This window comes from Diadema setosum, chromosome 5 (assembly GCF_964275005.1).
Source record: "Diadema setosum chromosome 5, eeDiaSeto1, whole genome shotgun sequence".
Classification (NCBI taxonomy): Eukaryota; Metazoa; Echinodermata; class Echinoidea; order Diadematoida; family Diadematidae; genus Diadema; species Diadema setosum.
The window spans coordinates 28,623,772-28,644,133 of NC_092689.1; the positions used below are offsets into that span (position 1 = coordinate 28,623,772).

Sequence of the window (20,362 nt, forward strand, 5' to 3'; positions counted from 1 at the left end):
TATCATAAAATCAGTTTGCTATTGGGGGAAAGTCTTGCGTCACACTGCGAAAGTTCCAGTTCCCCAGGGAAACTATTTCTCGACGCAAGACCATGCTAGCCGCGAAATTAGTCATACCCAAAGAAGCACTGACGAAGAACGCTTTGTTTTGGTATATAATGTCTTGAGAAAAAGAAGTCGAACCCTGTGACCCCAAATACGAAAAACTGCAGATTGAACGACTTTTATGCATTTGCATGCATTGCTGGGAAATCAGAAAGGAGGGCGGGTTGGTCGTTCTGGGAGCGACGTACTGATTGGACCCAGGGTGAGCTAACCCTGGGCGAGCTAACCCTGGGCGAGCTGACCCTGGGAGAGCCGATCCTGAGAAGTTGGTATCAGGTGGCATTTAAGGTTGTTAACCCGACTGACTGTGGTAACGTGTTGAGGATATGAGCCGAACATACAGTATAAATATCACTAAGAGTCAAGGTCTCTAGGTTTCGATCTTATAGATCATTTGGACCGCTTGATGAAAATACCAGTCGCAGCCAGTACAGAGAGGTAAAAATATATCAGGGATTTGCGGTTGTGATTGAGTGAATTATGGCGGACGTATAAAACGCAAGTTCTGCTGCTGCTCATGCTGTTGTTATACCACAAATATCATTACTGCTGCTGCTGTCACTAGTAAGTATAATAGCAGCCGTTGTAAAAGTAAGTAGTGCTTCTTCTATTGATATGCGATCAAGAAAGCGGAAGAACACACATACTATTTTATATATGGTCTTTATCTCATAGAAGAAGAGGTATCCATAACTGTAGTTGAAGCTTTTGTATCACTCACTGATGAAGTGCGTAGTACATGTAGTAAAATCAGTTGTCATGTTTATGACAAACAAAATGAATGTGTTATTTTACCATCATCACAATCATTGCAGGTTGGCTCACGTGTTGTATGTATACCCAATCCTCCCGACTGCCTAACAGCTAAAAGCTTGAGAGTTATGGTGTGTACTGGATTCATTTTGATTACGTAATCGTTACCATCACATCCGCTGAGGGATGAAGATGATTTGAATATTATGAGTCAAGTAGGGTCGCGTTGTACTTCCCACACTTGTTCATGGGTCGCCGCATTGTCCAGTTGTGGTCACCATGACAATACGCCCAGCCGATACTTCGCACTTTTCACGATCTCTTGCGCTGTTTTACCGCAAATGGTGCAATGACTAATTGCTTAAGTTACCCTGGATACTGACCTTTGATTATATTTAGAACTCTCTGAAACCGTCTCTACTCTACTCTCTACCCTCGATATGATGATTATAATTGCAGCTTTCCTCTTAAAGCACACTCATGATTTCGCATCCCTAAGGCTTCAGTAAGGGCGGTGAGTTAATTGGCTCAGTCGGTAGCGCGTCTGCCTCACGATCCTAAGGACCCGGGTTCGAACCCGAGTCTAGACTGAGCAATGTTGTGTGTAAACATACCGTCCCCTCTAGCAAGAGGCTATAAACACTCTGTCCCCAGGCTCGGATAGGTCATGGAGGTCCCGTGTATGAGAGAGTCACAGCTCATGCACGTAAAAGATCCTGTTTCATTCACTCATCGCAAAGAGCAAGGTATTTAACCCGGTGAAGTGGTCCCACCTCACATCCAGCTGGACCCCATGGAAGACCAGCTTAGCTTAGCTGAATATGGGCTATCCAGCCATCTTCTCAGATGGAAATGAAAAACAAATAAACAATAACTGTTCATCTTTTTGCTCTTTTTTGTTTCGATAACTGAAATCAAGGGAGTTTATTGTTGTTTGTTTCCATCCCCTCCCTTTCGTGGCTCCCTCTTCCTTTTTTTTTTCTCTCTCTCTCTCTCTCTCTCTCTCTTTAGTTACCTCGAAGTCTCTTGTTATCTATATCACTCAAATCCTGTGCTAAAGCAAGTTACGCGATGACTCGAACTGAATTCGTGGGAACAAAAACGTTGACCGAATTAGACGGTGGTGGCGCCACTCCTGCTTTATGGAAAGACATGATGTACTATGTTTTCTTCTACAAAAAGCTTAGTACTGCATTTAATCCATTCTATGTTCTGAATTGATGTGACTGTGGATGGGATGCATGCAATAAAGAACTTGTACTGTTTGAGTAAATCTTAAAATTGATGATAAGAATTATTGAGTATGTTATCCTGTTCTGAAATATCCGGAAATAAAAGTATTGCTGACATGCACTTTAACATCCTTCGCTTCGGAGTAATGAAAGTGCTGGCGAGAGCGTTCTTTGATTGAATTATTAGCCACGCTCAGTGAATATTTCTATAGTCCGCATGCTACATGCTTATACTCATTGTTTGACAAGATCTGTACAAACTCTCGCCCCGAGTAATATTTGTCTGTTTAAATCGACAATAAGAATAAACGACACTAATTTTCGTCTTCAAAGATCATTTACACTCCTACACACGTTACACTCTTGCATTCATACATACACATATAATACATGCAATATGTATGCATAGATATCATTTTCATGAATATGTATTTATGTAAATGAGTGTAGCATGCTAAGCCCACGTAGGGTAGATAAGCTTCGAGAGTTTTCGGAGACAGACATGGCCCTCGGGGCGAGAATAAAGTTGTCGAGTTGCCGTTCTCAAAGAAGTCTGGTAGTGAAACAGTAATGTTTTTCGTTTAGGTGTCACTGATGATGATGCGTGTTACGTGTTGACTGCCATCATCTTTTCCTGCGGACCCTCCACTTCCATCCTCATCCTTAGTTGACTTGTATTATACGCGTTATGTTTATATTAACAAAGATGTAATTGCATTTTTTTTCATCTACTTCTCATTTTCATATGTACCTTGTCAGATTACATTCTGCAAGTATTACAAATACCCTGTACATATGCAATGTATATAATTTCTTTGTTCATTTGATGGAAGTGAAAATAAAGTTGAATCTTGAATATTGAATCTATGAAAACATATTATACACATACATAAATATACAATAGGCCTGCATACACACACGAAAAACCACTTTAGGGCTCACACCTGTAAATAAAATGGAATGTCCCAGACCCCTTCACAAATTCGTACCAAAGATACCAAAATAAATGAAGAAAAAATTAATTAAAATCAATAATGCAGTTTGGCAAAAAAAAAAAATGAATAGCTGTAGATATTGAGTATGAATTCCTCTACGAACTGCATTTTGGTTGGAAGATGATAGCTTTTCTCATGGAATTTGAGGGGACTATATTTCATTGAGTGCATGTTCAGAAAATAGGTGATTTTTTTAGTGAAAAGAACTCGTAGTCTGGCTTTGCGGATCCTTGGACAGAGTTTGAGCCGAAGAACCCGCCCTGGAAATTTGATGGATGAAAGGGTATATCTCACTTATCCAGGTTATAGTGAAGATGAAGCACCTCATTTCTCCCAGCTATTTTACAGGATTTTTCTTTGAATTTTGAATTTTGAATTTTAGCACACGTCTCTATGGGGAATTATATACCCGTGTAAAAGCCCTTTACATCGCTGTTGAGCAGCGCCCTCTACGTACCTCTGCTTGGAATTATCAGCAAGCTGCTGTCTGAGTCTCGCGATTTCATGTTGTGCGGCGGAGAGTTGGTACTGGAGAACTAGACGAGAAAAAGCAAATGAACACATATATGAACATATAAGATGGAGTTATACAGTAGATAGGTAGATGCATAGATAGATAGATGGATAGATACACTTAAGTAGATAGATCATGGACCCTACGTAGGATCCATGGATAGATAGATAGATAGATAGATAGATAGTAGATAGATGGATAGATATTTGGATAGATAGATAGAAAGATTGACTGATCGATTAATTGACTTATGGTTACGTAGACAAAAAGTGACCGTGCCAGGATAACGCACGGACCTCACTCGCATCTCACATCATTTCTAATAGAGAGTAAAATTTCTGACATTTTAAAGGATTGAACATGCAAAATTGTCACACTAACAAATAAGTGAATGAATACATGTGAAATATGAGAAATCTACATGAAATGACTGCTTGTAGGGAGTAGATTCCCAGAATCGATGCTATGTGCACAACCTTGTTTTCACCAATGTCAGGCATCATTTTTTAGGAAATGTGTTCACAAACGAAATCGTTGATAACAGCAAGGATCATTGTGTTTGCGTTTATGAATAGAATGAACTAATGAAAAGCAAAGCACCATACGAAAATAGGATAAAACTATTCACATAATATGAGAACTGCACATACAATAGATTTGGTTCTATAAGGCAGGTGAAACGACATTTACTCCTGCGACAATTGCTCCAGTCTTATTTTCTTCAAGGACTTGGGGTTAGGGTAAGGGTTGTGATATGGGTTTTATATAGGTTTAGGTTGATGTCAGAATTAGTATTAGGGTTAGGGTTATGTTTGTAGGTAAAATGCATGTTTTGGCAGATATTTCATGGGAGCAATTACTGTCGCAGGAGCAAATGTCATGGAACCGCTTATGCCATCTAACTGAGTTTTAATGTCGTTCAAAAATCGACAAATCGAAATCAATCATTGTCAATGCAAACGGCAAAGTGCCGTCTACGTGGATGGAAAGCTGTTATTCGGAGTGTAGAGCGGCACCCCGCGAACTTGATACCCATATCTGATGGTTCCATCGTAGATTTCGACGACTTCAAAATGTTCCTGCATTAGTCTTACAGTTGGATGGCATGAACATGAATAACGTGTGCAAAGAAGGTCGGTTCTTCAAAACCAAGATAGCTTTGTTCAGGCTTTACAAAAGAAAAAAGAAAGTTGGGCCTCTCGTTTGCAGTACACGTACTTGAACATTTTTCGATCTTTGGATTACAGTGTAATTGGATTCAAACAACAGATGGTATTTGTTTGTATGCAAATATGCTTCAAACAGAATTCATATTGTTATGAAGTATGATCCCGATCTATAGCGCGTTTCACATTGACCAACGCCCAGATGACAAGCATGTGATAAACGTCCATTCTTAATCCAAATCGCACCAAGAAAGACAAATCGGTTACGACGGCACCCCAAAATATCACAAACGCATCCTTTGTATCCTATTCATAGAGCGTGGTGTATAACATTCTATGTGGATAACGCCAAGTTAAACGTATTTTATACTCAATTAGGCCTATATGTAGCACATTCATAACGGACGCACTTTAAGTTCCTTTAATGTCTATTGTTAATGTGAGTGAAATCTATCACGAGCAGGAAAGACAAACGCACAATTCCTCTTCCAATTGTGTTATTGAAACTAATTGGCGGCAAAAATTATACAATGTACTTCTAGGGAACTGAATCATTTTCATATTCATTTCATACAATTAAAATATCTGTATGTGTGTATGTGTGTCAGTTAGAAAGCACAGTATAATTTTATTGATATCGGTTCAGAACAAGGAGATAAACGCTTAGTCTCAGTAGCCATTGTGTAAGTGAAAATTGCAAGACAATCGTACTCAAAATGAATTATTTTCATATGTTTGTTTGGCAAAATTCATTCCCCAGTCTCGACTGCTATTCTGAAATAATCGAAACCAAAATAATACAAGGGGATGAATACGACTTTGTCGATTGTGTCAATTAGGCATAGTGATATTGTTGTCAGAAAATCGTATGCACAATAAATTGTATTTTCATATCTCTCTCACAAACTTTATCCTTTTACTTTGCCAGCTACTGTACGATCCGCAAATGTCTGAACTCATTTAAGGCAAAAAACACAATATGTTCACTGTTCATTGGTAAGTGGAAATGATTGATAACAGACAGTTGCACTTGATTTGAATTATTTTATTCTTAATTGTAAATTAATTCTTCAATCTGTATAGCCTGTTTAGGAATGCAAAGCAAAGTTAAAGTTAAAGTTAGCATTATAGTCTGACTGAATGCCGAGTGGTCCGCATAAATAAATGTGAATAAAGTCAACCCAACAAAAGGCACCCAATTTCACCGTTTATTGTATAAGTGAAATTCTAACTGAAATTATTCATATAACAGATAATCATACTTATAATAAGTTATTTTTCTAAAATTGTCATTTTAGAGCTTAAAAAAAAAAATCATGCTACATTTTCTCTTGCCTACCCACAGGCTGATGAACAAACGATCTGCCTTTTTTATTTGTTTTTGTTTCAGTGAAAGTGATTTATAACAGACAATATTGTACTCGATAATGAATTAGTTTTCATCTTTACTTTGTAAACTTCACATTTCAATTTTGCCTATATATAGGAACGGAGAGAAATCCGCATAAATCTGAAAGAAGTCAACCAAAAACAAGGAGACACGCATGGCCGGCGGAACCGGGGGACCGGGTGGCTCGCCCCTCGTCAGCTGAAGAAACCCGGAAGTGGCACCAGAAGGTGCGCTGAAGGCGGTTTTTTCCTTGTTAGCTCATGAAACCCGAAAGTGCCCCCCCCCCCACACTTTTGAAAACGAGGCGCCGGCGGTGACACGTACACACGCATGTAATTTCATCGTCTATTGTGTCACTACAATTAATTAATTTATTGCACAATCCTATTTAAATTTATTCTAGATTTAAAGAAATCGTACTGAATTTTTCTCCTGCAGGCATGCAAAAGCAATTAGCATAATTCTGACCGAACTCAGCTATACACAAAAAAAAAATAAAGCACACAATCTCACCGCTTGTTTTGTTGGTGAAAATGTTTGGCAACCGGAAATCGTATTCAAATATTCGTAAACAATTATTGTTAATTTTGTGTATCCATACATAAATTGTGCCTGTATAACAGATGTCAGTTAGCACAAAGAGGCATAGAAAATTGCATTATCTAATGGAAACGAAGTAATTAAAAAGTCGTATTTGAAGCGAATGTTTGTCTGTTTGGTTTTTTTTTTTTTCATTTCGAAAGCTATATTCAATTTTTTGTTGCAACTAATCATGAATTTGAATATATTCAATTTATTGTCAATTTTACAATGGCCATTCGCAATAATATACTAACAGTGGCATATCTAGGGAAAACGGCGCCCGGGGCAAGCACGAATGCGCCCCTAATTTCTGAAAAAGTGTTCAACCCCAACCCCATCCCGGTAGGGACTTTAAACAAAGTCCACATGATGCTTTTCAAGCACTTAAAAGAGATCTTTTGAGGGTGATTTAAATGTAATGAATTTTGATAGATTTTGGCGAGCGAGCGCAGCGAGCGAGCCGAAAATTTTTGTATTTCAGCTTACAAAACATGGAATTCTTGTCATTTTTTGCTTACCAAATCTTACAATTCTAATCAAGATATAGTGACGGCCTTATAGATAACGATTTAAAAAAAGTGAGGACTTTAAAAAATACTCTAAATTAGTACGCGCGAGTGAGCTGAAATTTGTATATGTCCTCGTCATCATCACGTATTGTTCTTATCTTTTTTTATATAAATTTTGGCGAGCGAGCCGAAAATTTTTGTATTTCAGCTTACAAAACATGGAATTCTTGTCATTTTTTGCTTACCAAATCTTACAATTCTAATCAAGATATAGTGACGGCCTTATAGACAACGATTTATACCAAAAAAAAAAGTGAGGACTTTAATAAATTAGTACGCGCGAGTGAGCTGAAATTTGTATATGTTCTCGTCATCATCACGTATTGTTCTTATTTTTTTATATAAATTTTGGCGAGCGAGCGCAGCGAGCGAGCCGAAAATTTTTGTATTTCAGCTTACAAAACATGGAATTGTCGTCATTGTTTGCTTATTAAATCTCACAATTATAGTGACGACCTTAATGATAACGATTTATACCAACAAAGTGAGGACCTGAAAAAATACTCTAAATTAGTACGAGCGAGTGAGCCGAAATTTGTATATTTCTGCGTCATCATTACGTTTTTTTCTTATCTTTTTTGATTTTTTTTTTTTTGCGCCCCCCTCCCCCGTATGTTCGAAATTGTTGGCGTCCTCTTTTGATAAAATCGGCGATCGCTTCAGAACGAATGAAATTGCAGTCGCTGCTCCGTGTAACATTTTTCCTGCTAAATATAAAATGACATGAGTGAACACCATAGACATTATCATTTTGTCCGCGTCATCGTCACGTTTTGTCCTTATCTTCTTCTCTTTTTTTATACAAATTTTGGCGAGCGAGCGCAGCGAGCGAGCCGAAAATGTTTGTATTTCAGCTTACAAATCATGAAACTCTTGTCATTTTTTGCTTATTAAGTCTTACAATTCTAATCGAGATATAGTGACGGCCTTATAGTTAACGATTTATACCAACAAACCGAGGACTTGAAAAAATACTCTAAATTAGTACGAGTGAGCCGAAATTTGTATATTTCCGCGTCATCGTTACGTCTTGTAATTATCTTGTTTGATTCGGGGTTTTTTGCGCCCCCCCCCCCCCGTATGTTCGAAACCGTTGGCGCCTTCTTTTGATCCAATTGGCGATCGCTTCAGAACGAAAGAAATTGCAGCCGCTGCTCCGTGAAACATTTTGCCTGCTAAATATAAAATTACATGTGTGAACACAATAGACACTGTCATTTTGTCATCATTAAGTTTTGTTCTTACCTTCTTTTTTGTATAAATTTTGGCGAGCGAGCGCAGCGAGCGAGCCGAAAATTTTTGTATTTCAGCTCACAGAACATGGAATTCTTGTGAACACAATAAACATTGTCATTTTGTCCGCGTCGTCATCATGTTTAGTTTTTATCTTGTTTGATTTGGTTTTCTGCCCCCCCCCCCCCACCATTCTCCCTCCCCCCTTCCGGACGAGTTTTTTTTTTTTCCTTCTTCTTCTTCTTCTTCTTTTCTTTTTTTTCTTCTTCTTCTTCGTTTTTTTTTTCCGTTTTTTTCTTCTTCTTCGTTTTTTTTTTCGTTTTTTTGCGCCCCCAAGGAGTGGCGCCCGGGGCACGTGCCCCCCTTGCCCCCCCCCTAGATACGCCACTGTATACTAATGATATGCCTTTCATACCACATAATGATCAACGATTATTTATTATCTCATAATGTTCTTTTGGTTTAAGGGTGCCCACCATGACCACGCCATGCCCACCACCACCATTTGTTGTTATTTTGTAAGTTGTTTTTTGTTTTTTTAATAAGGGGTCGGGGGACGCGATTTAATGGATTCAATACATCCATTGTAACGATGACACTGACAAGAAGTTTGAGTATATATTAATTAAATTAAATCAATAAACTTGACAAAAACGTCAGTTTTTCCCCTTCCAAACTTTGTATCCCTAAAGTGAGCTATTCTCAAAAAAAAATAATTTCATGCTTAAAAGTGATTCACTTTGTCAAACTCAAGTGCCTTTTGCTTCTGACCTTTATAATTTTCTTTTTTTTTTTTTTTGATGAATATATTTATATTAGCATTAGTGCCTGCTTGATACACGATGCAAACTGCTTCTTATTTGATATGACATATAACGATGTTATAATATATCTAGTACATTCTTTCATTGAGTGATAGAGTTTTTAATTTCAAAAGGTATAGAATACTGAATGTAAAACCGGGAGCTAAGTCATTGTAGTTAAGTTGTTTATATTTCATCCCGATCCCATCACGATGCCATTGATACTATGGACACTAAATACTGATATCCTGTATATAAATTATGTTCACTTACTGTCGCCCTATGGATAGCTTTGAAATGCTGACTAAAATGGCATGAGATTCTTTTCTGTTTTCACGATATAATGTGCCACGTGGCAATGCACATAGTGCGTCTTATTACATTTTGTATACATGGCTCGAAACCAGGGTATATTTCATCCATCTCCATACAAAGCTGACACGTCAGTGAAGAAGGGTATCAGTAAATATTTTTATATGAAAAAATAAGAAAAGAGAAAAGAAAAGAAAAACGAAAGTTATACTGAATAACATCGTCTGACAAGCATATGTATGTGATATTATTGGGAAGGTGTTTTGTATAGTGTCGCTGTCGGGCGACAACAGCAAAGACGACATTTCTTTTATTCATTGGTCATCGCCATTAAAGGTACTTTATACCATTAGGAGCAGTGATTTAAAAGTGTTCGAGTTATCACATTTGATGCATATGTGTAGGTCAGTTGTATCATAAAACACCCTACCATATAAAAATTTAGCGATAAAGCCCAAAATTTTATTTTTTATTTTTTATTTTTCTCAATAAACCATAACTATAGACAGCTTATTCTAGAAACAATTTCATCACAACTATTTTTGTTCACATTTTGTATATTTAATAACAATTAACATTGATTATACTGACTGACATTTTTACGGTAGTTGTTTCTATCCCTAACTCTCATTTTAGAACTATTTTGAAGCACTTAAGCTGGGTTTTTGTTTTATCTTCAAATGGCAAATAATGCCTTTAAATCGGTGTTATGTATAACTATATCCAAAGAATCCCACTGTTGCTAACTTCCTTGGCGTGCAGTGCCAAGTGCAGAGAGGAGACAACTCGTTAATAGTTTCCGAAATCTTGGCAGTTAATTACTACAAGTAGCTGACAGAGCCTCAGGACGTACGGTCTCCGTCTTTTGACACATGTTGAATGCGTGTATGCCAAAATGTAAAGTCGGCAACACTTAAAAAAAGAGAGAGAGTAGAAAAATATAAACAAAAAGCCAACGTCATAAACAATCACACACAAATAGTTAACATGAGATATCAATAATGAAGACAACACTTTTTTTTTTCCTGAGGTGATTGTGTAGATGCATTTTGGTTTAAGCTACATTGTGAGATGAAATACACCATAATCGTCAAAATTAAAGTATTCCAAATGAAAATAATAAACGACACTTATTGACAGCGCTGAGTAGATGTAAATTAACAATGGTCACAAGCGAATGAAATTACAATACAGAGAATCTTTTGGAAATGATACGTGTATTAAGATATTAAAGCAGTTTAATCATCTCATTTTTAAACGTATACAGCTAATAATTCTATCATACTTCTGAACTAATTGTGTACTATCACATTGTATTCAGTTTGTCATATAAACCTACCAATAACATAATCATCCGATGTTTCATCGGTCAACAAAAGGAAAAGTAATGTTACATGTATAACAAAGAACAGATTATGCGACAGCTTTTGTTATCGACATAATAACAAGTACGACTTTAATGCCATTAACATTTTTCATGTCAGTTTTCCACACTCATGAATGCATTCAGTCGAGCAAGAAAGCTTACATTATCCATCAACAGTTTCGGAGAAAAGGATTAGGAATAACGAAGGGACTTCCTGATTGGATCATTGCTTACATAACGAGGGATGCGAAGAGGATTTTTTTTTCTCAAGAAAATAGGGCAGTTTTTCCCTACCCTTCGTGACACGGTCCCACGGGACGAGGGCGCTATAGGAGTGCGTCAATCCCCCCCCCCCCCGCCCCTAACTATATAGGAATCAGATTGACAAACTCTGCCCCTCCCATCTCCGCAAAATAAAAGAAACTTTGACTCATTTTGGTGATTACTTCCAATAATCCAGCTGCAAAGTTTATGTATCACGTTTATTCCACTCACGAAAACACAGCTGTGCGTGAGATCATTTTTTATCTTGAGACAAGACCCCGTTCCTGGTTGTTTGGCAAAGAAAATGGCAGGAGATAATTTTTTTTTATTGGGATTGCCGGTTGGAAACGCGTGGACGAAAATTTCCTCTATTTCAAAGCGATTTTCTATTCATGTTGTCTTGCGGAACATATTGTTATTATAATGCCTGGGTGTGCTTAAATCCCTCCTTTGTCAATGAACCACTAATAACAGACATGTAACGAAGAAAAAAATAAAGTCGTGAGGAAGATGATAGCTCCTTTTAATAGCCAAATATGGCTTACTGGCCCTGCCACAAAATCACGCCTTGGCCCGTTTTTAGCCCTCCTGCGGTGACTTTCCCCGGACGAGAATGACGAACTTTAGTATTTGTAAAACCACCACAACCGAATTTCCCTTGCCTAAAAAGAAGAAGAAGAAAAAAAAAAATAAGTCGATTTACGTCGATGTAGGGCAATTTGTCAATCAGTTGTAAGAATCACAAGCTTTTAATGAAGAGAATGAATCAAACAATGTGAATCGCTGAATCTATTTTTTGAGCCTATGAAATTGCAAAAGGATATACTACTGTTTGAACGTATATGTATTTTCCCAATTATGACCATGACTGTCATAACACAACGAACCAATTCCGATTTCATTGTTTATAAATCATCAAAACACCATCTTATGGCTGTATTGATGGACAAAACCGCATCATGAGGCTGAAAGAAACACAAAGTTGAAGGAAGAGTTTAATAAAGTAAACACACACACACTCAAAATAGACTGAAGGGAAGATGGAAGCAGAAGAATGAGAAAGAAAGGAAGAGATTGAGATGGGAAAAAGGAGATAAGAAAGAGCTGGTGGAGAAAGATATGGAAGTGAAAAATGTGTGTGTGTGTGTGTGTGTGTGTGTGTGTGTGTTTGTGTGTGTGTGTGTGTGTGTTTGTGTGTGTGTGTGTGTGTGTGTTAGGGGAGGGGGGGGGGGCATTTGCACTGAATATAGCCTAGCTCACTAGCTGATCCGATCTACGAACAAACAACCGCCTCTTGATTTGTATAACCGCCCAGTTTAAAGCTTGTTCAAGTTTAAATGCGTCACGATCTTTAGAAACGAAAATGGACCCTGACAGAAAATGAGTATCAGAAGAAATAATATAAGTGATGTCTTACTTATATCTTGAGAGACATTGTAAGCTGCTATCTTGGCTTCCTCCAACTCTTCTTTGGTTGGGGCAAAGTCAGGCGATTCGTGCAGCTCGGTGCGTTTTAAGTTCGCTTTTGGTAACGGTTGAATCTGAGCTACGCAGTAACACGCGGTGCCGGGATCTATAAAGACGATAGGGTTGAAACGGAAAAAATGGGAGAATAAAGTAACATTACGTTATAATCACTTTTGTATTCATTATAGGTCATTGTTTGATGTTTGCACGATCTGACTATAACGTTAGAAACTCTTTTAAATGTTAGGCTCATATCGTTTTTATATGAAAGATATATCTTGTTTTAATGAATTACATTCTTTTGAGAAAACTATACTAAACAGAATGAAAGTATGATTCAGTCAGTGATCTTCCGGTTTGTGCGAAACATTTCTGACAGAGCAATAAGATCTGTTGTTGTGATCTCACTAGATGCTGATCAGTTCCAGCATTATCTAATCGAAAACTCAATAAATTCACCCGTTTCTTATAACCTAATTTACTCCTTTTTTTTTCAAACATAATGTGCACACTGTTCGTCGACAACATTTTAAGTGTTGCTCTCCAGATCCAAACTATGACAGTATTCTGCTCATAACTTTTAGTTTCAATTTGTAGTAAATTTTCAGTCAGTATGCGATGCTATAAATACAATTAAATACAATATGTGTAGTATGTATATTATCATGATTATATACATTTGAAACGATCAGCTGTAATTCTGATAAGAGGAAAGGTATTGATATCATAATCTCCATCACTGTTGTTTTCATTAATTTTACTTAAATAGAAATAGGCAACGATAAAGGATGATGGAGGGCTACAGTTTCATAATATCTATGGTCATTATCATTCTGTGAATCATCTCAGGGCAAAACAGACTATGTCGTCATCAACATGTTGAAGATGGGTATCCATTCAAGGATTGTGTATGATGACATCACGCGAACCGAGCAAAATAATTCGTCCTCATTTTCATCAGCCTTTAGGAATGCTTCATTTACTGGTTAATTGCTATCGTTGCCATCTTTCATAAGCGATTGAATGAAGTATATGGCGAATGCAAGTGAGTTTTCCATGAAGTCACATAAGATTATGATTTTACTTGTATCTGGAGAAAATTTGCAGAGTAGGAGAGATGTGATTATCTACTTAAAAATGCCTTTACTAATATGAGATCATCATACATGACGTAGTTGGCGAAAAGTTTAGTTCTTTTAAACTCAACTTACTCCCCCTCTCAAGGGGAACCCCCCCCCCCATAAATCTAGGTAAAATCACGTATCCCTCACAATTTCCTATTCAGACCAATAAGATGCTTAGATTACATTCGAGACTGTTTGATTGATTTGCTAGCAGAGCAATAGCATCATGTTTACTTGCACTCATGACTTATTTTAAAAATGAGATGGAGCAAAGATATGACCATAACATCTCTAGGCGTGAGACCTTGAGAAAACAATGTTTTACAAATGCATATGATAGTTATACTGCATATCTATCCAAACCTTATGCATTCGTTTATGTATGAAAATTAATTTGTCGGCAAGCTGAAAATTTGCATAAGACTTGCCCGACAAGGCAACAAATAGTTCATGCAAACTGGATTTCAATTATTAGAAAACATTTAGAGGACCAGATGAATAGCTCGTTGCTTTGGGACAATATTCTTATAATGTGGGAAAATGTGACTTTCGATATATGGGGAGTTGATGACCATAATTATAATAAACTGAACACATAAAGGGTTTTTTTTTTCCAACAAATTTTAGTTTTCTTTATGTACCACCAAATTACTAAAACTTGATTTCTAGTAACGAGATAATAACGTGTCAAGCCGACTAATCTTTTAATAGCATTACCACATGCCCTTATCACAGTTACTGATATAGGAGAATGCACCCCGCGTTGGTTCGGGAGGTAAACAGGTGCAATTTCATTCCGAACCCTGCCATATCAAATACACGTTTATTCCTATTCTCATTATCATCTTCCTCTTTTCATAATATATGGTAATGACCGCCGAATAGATATTTCGCTTTTGTGTTTAAATTCAACGCGATTTCTTAACGATATTTATACCCATCTCAACATGCCTACAGATAATACGCAATGTTGAGCACATTGCACTCGAAGGACATGTTTTTTTTTCCTCTATTTCTTTTATCGTATGATAATATGATGAGAATCTAATATCAAAAGAAATAGGGCACTTGTCTTTGATGTGAGTTTTCATTCACAATGCGCAGGAAATCAGTCAACAGTGGCTCGAATTTGACATGGATGTTGATGTTTTTAAGACTGATATTATAACTATGTTCATGGATGACGTTTTAGGATCAGGCACCCTGTAATGATCATCACGTTCTGGACAGATTCTCAAAGACAAGTATGTTGAGTAGTGTTCTACAATCAACAAGGAAGCACCCCTCATGTGATTAAATATCACTGATATACAGGTTGGGAGGGGGAGGGAGGAGATATATTGCTATGTTGGAGATATGCGGCCTCTGAAGCTCAGCATTGAGAAAATACTAGCGCGTACTGTGCGATGCCTTGCGTAAAAACCTTGCTGGGCATGCGCGTAGACGTGGGCATGATTGGGAGACGGTGTGAAACGTAACGCAAACGAGAGGTTAACTATTCCTGGGGAAATTGTGCTTCACTTATTCCTTGGATCACCTAAGACCAACATCTTTGCCCGTGTCAACCTTGCGCAATGCCTCTGGCGTTGAGGCACAGCTGCTGTGTCCCGGGATTAAGACTGCAGTCCGGGCCGAAAACATTGCGTGGGCGAAACGCCTGGTTCTGCCAAACCGTCTCTCGATTGGCAGTGCCACCTGTTTCACGGAGGGCTCATGACGACGATATGATTCGATAATCTTCTACGTGATACTTACAGATATTAGATAGATTTATACAAGATTCAGGGCAGATACACTCGAACGAAACGCGTGGGCCTCATTCATGTTTTGTGGAGTGTTAATGTCATAGTAACTTCACTGAAACAGTCGCCCCCATCAATAAAAATGTCACTCAACGACAATAGTGGTTTAAAAGTGGCCAATGATGATCTTTTTACACTTAATATGATGGGTTGTGGGGAACTCTGTATTTTGTATGATCCATTAAAAGAGGGCTAATGTTGTACAGCATTGCGTGTTATTATTCTTTTAACGCTCTTTAAGTCTTCCTCGTTGATCTTTGAATGTAGGCTATTTATGTGCTTATTTCATCAGATTGAGAAAAAGAAAAACTCTGCCGAAACTGGGCTTCTCAAATATTTAATTTTAGTTATTGAAATCACTTTGATTCACCCCGACCCCCCCCCCCCGCAAAAAAAAAACCAACAACACACACACACACAAAAAAAAAAAACCAACTAGAACTTATCTGAGGCACAGAAACAGATTTGTTTGCCATTATGCCGGAGATTCTACCAATTAAAATTGCTGCAAGAGGAAAAAGAAATCATTGTAAACGTACGCGGCGATATCTCTAATCTCTTTACTTGCAAAAGAGTTTCGATCATTGTCGTGTAACTCAGCCAGAGGGTTTACTGTGCGCCAGAAGTTTTATGGAAACTGTAATAATTACAAGCTGTAATTTATGATGGCATATCATTAGTTTTCTATAAATGTGTCAGGTGTAAACGTCTTTAAGACTTTAAAGTAACCTGTGCGTTTTACAAACCTTGAAACACAAGTGTTTCGTCTTTGCCAGACCTTATACAGCCCTATGGCTTCATCTTCTGTGGTCGATTTTGAATTTCCCGTCTAAATGACCGAAGAAGGAAAGACTAATTACATTGGACGTCTTCATTCCTTGCACCGTCCTTCGATCATGAGATTCATGTGTTACATAATGTCCGCTAATACGAATCTGAATCTCTGTATAAACCTCCTACACACATGGATACGCACACATACACACACACAACACACATATTAGCACACGCACACACACATACATACAGACACACACACACAATACATCAAACATACTTACACGACCCCCCTAATTACGTCGATGTAGGGCAATTTGTCAATCAGTTACAATGAAAACATCTCGACGGAAGAATTTCATATGAATTTGAATAACCCCCTTCCTTGCTGTGAACTCTACCATTGTAACTCAGCTTTGAGAATCAATGGATGCATGAAAATTAGAAATTATGGTGATATCGCACTATAAACGTGTGTTCCACTTTTATTCGACTGTGAAAATGTATTGAAATGATAGCAATGATAACAATTGACGATGGCAATAATAATGATGATGATAATTATAGTGATGATAATAATAATGATAATAATAATGATAATAATAATAATAATAATAATAATAATAATAATAATAATGATAATAATAATAATAATAATAATTATTATTATTATTATTATTATTATTATTATTATTATTATTATTATTATTATTATTATTATTATTGTTATTGTTATTGTTATTATTACAAAGGCCTTCCTAATCGAGGGTAGTCTCCTTAGTGTTGACACTGCTCAACCAGAGGGCCTTGCCATTATTATTACCCTGAATTAGAATGTGGTTATAATTGAAAGGAGGGGCCGGGTGGGGCAAGTGCATGGTTGAAATGCCTCATACTTCTCATCCAACTGGATTACACTCTGTCATTATCACTGGAGATTCTATGTACACCATGAAATGGTATGTGACAGTCTACGATGTACCCGAGATGGGTAAACAACAAATTAAGAAGAAGAAGCAAAAAGAATTAGGTATTAATATCCATGGTCTCTTCAGCTGAGGTAAAAAAAAAATAAAATAAAAAAAAAAACACGAAAGAAACAGTGAACTAAAAATTGAATGCCATTGGCACGCACGGGTGTTTGTGCTGTCGAACTGGTTGATCACTTCCGGTGTATTGTAGTAATATGTGCTAATTTTGGGTGAAAAGGAATAAGTAACCATGGCAACACGAGGAGTGTAAAGAACGTCGAATTAGTCACGGCACTCGTCCCAAATCGGTCAAGGGCGCGATGGCCCCCTGCCATGGCGTGCTGTCCGATGGAAAAAATATTGGTTATTTTCAGGTTTTATCCTATACAAAACGCAGTGGCCACTTTCGAAACATACTGGACTTCCTAAGTTCATGCATGTATTCTAATGGCTGCTCTCTCTGCAATATTTTGGACCCCGTATTTAAACGTGGTGCAAATCATCTCACCTTCATTAATACGATGTATAACGATCAGTTTGGGTATTGTTATCATTCATTCGACCGGTAGCAGAGCTGGCGATGGTACACATTACCACCTTTGCGACAACCTGATGATCATTTTACCTCACTATGCCAAGTGATGACTTTCCTCGTCCGCATAGGTAAAATTTCATTTTTGTTTAACTTTATCCTTTTAAGGTTCTATACTCCTTCGTTGATTTCATGTCGGCGATGTAGATTCCTTGCTGGATGAGATTGGTCCTTATCATAGCTGAAGCTTCTCACCAAGCAAAACTTTAGTGGTTTGTAGTTAAGGCATCCTCCATGCATATTAGGCTTTGATTGATCCGTAAATTGATTACTATGTTCAATTTTTTAGCAATATGCATCATTGTCTCAATCTACAAAACATTATTTTCTTCAACCCTGGGGATTGCATTGTTGGAGAGAGGTATTCACGGACATCTGCACTTTCTTGCGGTGGGGGTGGGGGGGGGGGTGAGGGGGTTGCTATATGGAACACGTCGAAAGGGACTTATGCAACTCGGCGTTTTTGTAATTGTCTGTGTGCATGTGCATGTGTGTGTGTGTGTGTGTGTGTGTGTGTGTGTGTGTGTGTGTTACATTGCGTTACCGACGACAAATGAATTAAAAAATATCGATGACAAATGAAACTTCGTTTAAGTATCACTTTACATGACAATATCTATTACAACTCCACAAATTATTGCAATGTAATAAGACATGAGATTGTCATCTTTGAAACCTAGGCATTTGCGTAAGAAACAACATCACAATTCAAAGCTCCCATGTTCAATAAAGTAATTCATGAAGAGCACAACTAGATGAAGACAATTACAATCGACGTTTTGGTGAAAATTTTCATTTGCTGTAAAAATGAAATTGTGAATAACCATACCTTCAGTTCGCCGTCCGGCCTCCTTTCCCGTAGGAATGTGTAGCTTGGTCTCTAGCATGTTGACTGCTAGACGCGGGACTCCCCACCTCAAATGCTTCTGACGAAGTCCCTGGTACCAACCACCCAGCAGGTAGATATCACCTCCAGTCTCCTTGACCCTGTTTCATAAACGAAGAGAGGAGAGGGGGGGGGGGAAATCAGCATTGGCTTCTTCAATTTGAGATCAACTTTGTGACTCATCAAAAGTTTGATCAGCAGCAATTGCAGACGGGAAACAGATGATGATGCATAAAACTTTGACACATCTGTCTTTCCAACTAACTGCTGCTGTAAAGCATCGATTAAGACTGGATATGAAATGGTTTTATCCCCGCAGAGAAACTGTGTCGCGCATTACGTAACAATGAAACAATAATTGTTTCCACTGTTGTCTTGATAATACTTTGCCTGGTAATACTCGTCAGGAGACGCTTCCTTTCCAAGTGTATTTGCAATTACTCATTTGGGTCATCAAAGAGTTAGCATTTAATCGTGTCACAAAATCTTCCAAATCAAATTAACAGAACAATTGTAGTGGACACGAGTTGCCAAGTTGTGTATGCTTCTTTAATCATGACAGCGAACTAGCAACTTTATAAACGATGTTAAAATTCTCCCCAATTTCCCTGAAGGAATATCTCCATGACCGGTTCTCATCTATTCACAATAATAATCTCGACTGTATAAAACAAAAATATGATATCCCTTCCCAAGGTTGTCCTTTCCAAGGCGTGTATATATATCATCATCATCATCATCGTCATCATCGTCGTCATCATCATCATCATCATCATCATCATCATCATCATCATCATCATTATCATCATCATCAAAGCAGTTAGTATCAATCACCGACAGATGTAGAGTAAATGCATCATCTTTAGTGTACAGCAGATACCAACGCAACAACTGAACAATGCAAGTGAACTTTGTAGAAACTGTCGTAAAAATGAAATATTTCCGAGAAAGGAGTGCAACGATCTCGATTATGCGTCATGCTGCAAAACAGCAACAACCCCCTACAGAAAGAAAGAAAAAAAGAGAGGCAAACCAACATGATGGGTGTTTCCAAGTCTCTCGATTTGTCACTTTTTTTACCGCCAATGTTCATTTTTCCTACGTCACAGTTTTGGGTGGAAACTGATTCCGCAGGGATGATTGTCACGCGCGTCGATTGACCATGATGGGCCGACATAATTCAGCTCTTCCTGAACTAATTGCCGTCGTAGGTGGAACAGTGAACACACAGTATTATCTCCAGAATTTGGAAACAAAAGCGCATTTCAACAACAGAAACAACAGCCACTATAGAGACGGGTCGCTGCACTTACCAATATAGCGCACTGATGTATGCCAACAATCATGACCGGGGGAAGGAGGCGCACCGGCCATCGATCATGACAAACAGAATGCAACTGACCGTCATGACTGCGAGTATGCTATTGATGTGTTAATTCATGAAGTGTCAGAAGTCCAT

At 37.8% G+C, this 20,362-nt stretch overlaps 1 protein-coding gene across 1 annotated transcript in view; it reads right to left on the reverse strand.

The window, feature by feature from the left end:
• Positions 1–18,904, reverse strand: part of LOC140228821 (uncharacterized) — a 57,146-nt gene extending 38,242 nt beyond the window's left edge. Inside the window, exons 1-4 of the mRNA XM_072309094.1 lie at positions 18,847–18,904; positions 15,442–15,570; positions 12,702–12,857; positions 3,543–3,621 (exon numbers count right to left, since the gene is read on the reverse strand). Coding sequence (XP_072165195.1) covers positions 3,543–3,621; positions 12,702–12,857; positions 15,442–15,570; positions 18,847–18,904 — 422 coding nt within the window. The remainder of the gene's footprint in view (positions 1–3,542; positions 3,622–12,701; positions 12,858–15,441; positions 15,571–18,846) is intronic.
• Between the last annotated feature and the right edge of the window lie 1,458 nt (positions 18,905–20,362).